Source organism: Corylus avellana, chromosome ca1 (genome assembly GCF_901000735.1).
Source record: "Corylus avellana chromosome ca1, CavTom2PMs-1.0".
NCBI classification, from domain to species: domain Eukaryota; kingdom Viridiplantae; phylum Streptophyta; class Magnoliopsida; order Fagales; family Betulaceae; genus Corylus; species Corylus avellana.
In genome coordinates, this window is record NC_081541.1 from 42,378,018 (window position 1) to 42,383,089 (window position 5,072).

A 5,072-nucleotide genomic window follows, 5' to 3' on the forward strand; every position below is an offset into this window, starting at 1 on the left:
AAAAAAAAGGAAGGCCAAATTGAAGCTTAACCCTTGTCGAACCACCTAGAAGGCTTGAGGAGAATCTGATGAGGAAGCCGGCGATCGAGTTAGGCATAATTAAGATAAAAGGCCATGCTGATTACGCGGACTGGTGAAGTGTATCCGGCCTGCAGACATCGTTGCTAGATCCCTAACATATTTAAAAGCAATAGGGGTATGAAAATCATTAATAGATACAACATTATGATTATCTGTAGCAAATTAACTTACTGAAACAAGCTGTTCTTGTATTAATTTAAGGAACGTATTTATGAAGAATATGAGGAAGATGAAAGTTGCGGTTTGGAGAAGGAAAAATAGAGGAACCAATATGGTGGTGGATATATAGGCAAACCTTGGCGTGCTTCTTACAGCGCTGGCAAATAGGGCATGAGCCAGAGCTTGATTCCTTATCATCTGATTCCTTATCATCTTCATTGCATCCCTTGCCTGCAATTGTAGCATATCTTCAACAAATACTATATTTTCACAAAATAATAATAATAATAATAATAATAACTTACAACATGATTTGCTGATCATCCAGCACAACAAATAGATAGCCAGCCGTAGTGTGAGAGGCAGAGCTGCAACAAGAGCGATGAGACGAAACGGGGTAGTTTCATAAGGTGTAATGGAAAAAACAGCAGCTGCATAAGTCCCGCACATTGAGAGAGTGGCAACTAATACTTCTAAGAAGAAAGGTTTCCCAAAAGTAAGATATAATAAGAGATAGATTGAGGAAGAAAAGGCCATGGTGTTGCAAATCAAGAAAAAATAAAAGGGTACTGATTGAGAAGCAAATACTGCCCGCCCCGGGACATGTCCGTCATCGGAATCTTGCCAAACTCCACCGGGAGGAGTGACTCCGGCTTGAAAGGTCACTGCAGCAATCAAAGCAACCGCCACCAATATAACTCCTCGCATGTCATTTGGAAGCTCCTTATGTAGAGGAAGAGGCAGGCTGGTTGGTATAATAAAGTTTCTAAGGAAGCTACGCAATCTTTTGCGACACTTTTCAGTACACGGGTTTTCATTTGAATGAAGAGAAGGCATTTCTCACAACTCACAAGAAAAGTTTCGAGTAGAGAATGAGAAAGTCTGATACTTGTAACTACCTAGACCTCTAGTTGAGAGAGCCACACACATACATACATTTATATAGTACAAGATTTGAAATGATTTTTTTTTTTTTTTTCATCTTCTTCAACCGGGTTATTTATAACAAGTGAACCCTACACATGTGATGATGATGTGGGTTGGTGTCTTGGTGATGTCATGTGATGAGATGGCTCTTGCCTCATCAATGATCCATTAAAGACTCATGTGATGAGTCGTGGTGCATGCATGTGACCAAAAATATCAACATTTCGTAATGACAAACTACGTACATACTACAGTTGTCAAGGTGGGGCAGCTTTCGAAAGGAAACACATAAAATAAAATTTACAAAAAAAAAACAAACAAACAAAAAAACGAGAAAATGAACATTAAAAGGAAAGGCGAATCTTGGCACAATGTTAGATCGATCCCTAACATAAAACCAATAAGCTAGGGTGAAAATACAATTCTCAGGAAAAAAAGAAAAGATATCGGTTATATGATGCGTTTCAAAACTCATTAGCCAAACTAGATATAGTAGATTTTGGTTAGCCATTTTGCATAAAAATTTAGATAAACAAATGTAAATGCTCAACATTCAACATTGTTACTAATCTTATTGGTGACTTCTGAATTGTTTGGAAAGGAGAATTAAGGAAAAATATAGAGGAACCAATATGGTGGATATATATATATATATATAGGCAAACCTTGGTTGTTTCCAACCTGGATCGTTTCTGATCCAGTAGGAAATGTGTCAAATGCCGCAAGACATTCCTCCCAATCTAGTTGGAAATCTTACATTTTCAGTACTTTCTGTAGAGTTGAATGGACAATCGCAGCTACTAATAGGATGTACCGAAATCTTACAGATTTATGGGGGGAGATAGCAAAAAGGGAAGATCCATAAATAACAACCATTGAAGCAGTTGGCAATCAACATTTCCAAATTGGTTTGGTGAAAGATTTTTTGTCAGCTAAAAAAAAGAGTTGATCCCTATTAGAAATTAAAACTAATTAATGTTGATATGTTTTTTAAGAAATTTAAATAATATAGGATATGTGTATACTAAATTTAACTTTAAATTCTGATAATAAAATAGATAATACTATGCTGAAAGAAAACAAAATAAATTAGGAGTACATTAAGGATAAAACCTAAACGATTTATGATTTACAGGTACAGCCCATTCAGTTTACAACATTTTAAGGAACTTAAAATGCGATTAATATATACAAAACTGTGCCAAGCAAAAGTAAGCCAATTTGGTAAAAAAAACTTTAACGTTTTTATTCTAAAAAAATCTCAAAACTATATCTTGAAAAAGCTTAAAAATGAATTTACCATGCGCTTCGTCTAGGTTTCTCAAATGGATCTGAATCCCCTCCCATTGAAGGGGAAATTGGAGATTCTCTAATTGATCATCTTGGCCGTCCATTTTCATCCAACAGCCCACACCACACCACGTGTCCCACTCAAAAATAAATAATAAAATATTCATTAACTTTTAAAAAGAAAATTAAAATTAGAATTTTTTTTTATTTATTTTTAATATGGAATGACCGGCCACCCAAAATAAGCCAAGCCATCCCCAAGGGCCAGTTGGGGGTGGCTTCATGGCCCTAAGGGTGGCCAAAGCCACCCCATGGCTTAGCTGAGGTGGTCAGACATCCCATATTTTTTTAAAAAAATTATTTACTTTTTTATTATTTTTATTTTTTTAAAGAAAGTTAACTAATATTTTATTATTTATGTTTTAGTGAAACACATAACGTGTAGACTATTAGATGAAAATAAACGGCTAAGATGATCAATTAGAAAATCTTCAATTTCTCTTCTAATAAGAAAGAATCCGGATCCTTCTCAAATGGATGATTGATGATGATGTTGGGTTGGTGATGTCATGTGATGAGATGGCTCTTGCGTCATCAATAATCCATTACAGACTTGAAATCGATGCATGGTCCTGGTGGGGCAGCTTTTGAAAGGAAACAAATAAAATAAAAATAAAAATAAAAAACTGTCATTAAATTTAAAATTAAATTTTATTGAATTTTTATTTATCTATAATTTTAAAAAATATATAATAAAAATAAAATAAAAATCTTCATTATAAGATTACCCAATGTTAAAATAATAAAATATATATAATAGTTTTTATATTACCTCAACTATATATTGAAATTCATCTCTCCCTTCAGGCATTTGCTTCGACATTAACAAGTTTTTTTTAAAAATGATCTGGAGAAGAACCCGCGCAACCCGTCCAGATCCGCCCCGTCCCGCAATACCCGAACCCGCGCGGGTATTGCTGTATGTGCTTGGGTGGCGGGTTGAAATTTTGAAACCCGCAGGGTGTGGGGCGGGTTGGGGAAAAGGCTGATACCCGCCCCGCCCCGACCCGTGCCCACCCCTAGGTATGGGACCAGTGCTCTGTACTTTGATCATTTCCTTTCACAAAATGTGAAATGAAGACTTTTTGGTATTGAATCTCCAGCAACTTAGGTGAAAGGATAATATTAGCTATATTTAGTTATTATTATTCTCAAATTGTTATTGTCACATTTATGTAATGTATGCATGTCTTGCATCATGGTACAGAGGTACAAGATAACCTTTAATTTGATCATTTCCTTTCACAAAGTGTGAAATGAAGACTTTTTGGTATCGAATCTCCAGCAGCTTAGGTAAAACGTCAATATTAGCTATATTTAGTTATTATTGTTATTTTTTTAGTTTCAACAGAGTAGTTTACCACTAGTTAGAATAGCTACATTACTACAGTGGATAACAATTTGAAGTTATTCACGGTAGCACATTAGATGAATAAAATATTGTTTATTTTTATTTTGTTTATTGTTTATTTATTTCACTTCTTTTCACCCAACATCTTTTATTTATTCTGAACACCTCTTCACATTTGCTACGTCTCTCTCTCAAACACAAAATTTATCTCTCTCGCTCAAAAAAATTTCTTCACACAGTTGGATGAAAAAATTGAATGCATAAAAAATTTATTTCATGGAAACACACAGATGGAAACAAATCAATTGTAGTTGGATGAAAAAAATTTAATGAAAAAAAAAAAAAAATTATTGCATGGAAACACACGGATGAAAACAAATCAATTGCAATTAGATGAAAAAATTTATTTATGTTATTAATTTTAAGAATTAGTACCTGCATGTGAGATGAATGCTCGTCTTATATGTTTATTTTTGTTTTTATGAATGATTTATATATATGTGTTTGTTTTTCTCTTTAATTAAGTGTTGTCAATAATATAATAAAAAAAAAAGAATGAAAAATAATATTTTAAAATAAATAGAGAATTTGTTAGTGTTTAGTAAAAAAATAATAGCTAAAATATAAAATTATACTTTTTTACTAGATAAAATACTTAATGCTGCTAGCTCTTTATTCCCATCGCCGCAACTGTTGGAGTGTTATTAATTTCAACAACCTTAATTTTTTCTTTTTTGTCTTTTTTTTTTTTTTAAGAAAAATAACGGAGATATTTGAAGTTGAATGATTTAAACACAAATTTAATAAAGAGAGACTCCAGTTAAACTTTTTGATTATCTTCTCTCTTTCTCTAAAGCAATGCCCATGAGATTATTCTATTTCTTTCCTTTTTTGGCTTTTGATAGTCATCATCAAACCCTTTTTTTTTTTTTTGGAAAAATATAAAAAAGCCCCCAAATTATCAGTCATTTGCAATATAACCCCCAAATGTTTAAAAGACACTAAAGTAACCACCCAAACTACCAAAATATATCAAAAAAGCCACTTATTTTTTATATTCCTATAATACCCCTATTCTTTTAACAAATAAAATAATAAAATAATTGTAAAAAAAAAAAAAAAAAAAACCTATGGGCGAATAAATACACAAAAAAAGGTTTTTTAGAATAAATAAATAATTAGTCACTGTAGTTGGCCTAAATTA

The 5,072-nt window shown here is 32.7% G+C and overlaps 1 protein-coding gene across 2 annotated transcripts; it reads right to left on the bottom strand.

Moving 5' to 3' along the window:
* Nucleotides 1-6: 6 nt before the first annotated feature.
* Nucleotides 7-1,185, bottom strand: LOC132167695 (uncharacterized). Of its 2 annotated transcripts, none has more exons than XM_059578704.1 (3): nt 546-1,185; nt 377-453; nt 7-172 (listed from the first exon to the last, which is right to left on the bottom strand). In XM_059578704.1, the coding sequence occupies exons 1-3, from the start codon at nt 1,075-1,077 to the stop codon at nt 122-124; spliced, it is 660 nt and encodes a 219-aa protein (XP_059434687.1). In that variant the 5' UTR covers nt 1,078-1,185; the 3' UTR covers nt 7-121. The 2 variants fall into 2 exon arrangements, with proteins under 2 accessions (XP_059434687.1, XP_059434686.1); XM_059578703.1 differs by having other exon boundaries at nt 377-471; nt 546-1,183.
* Between the last annotated feature and the right edge of the window lie 3,887 nt (nt 1,186-5,072).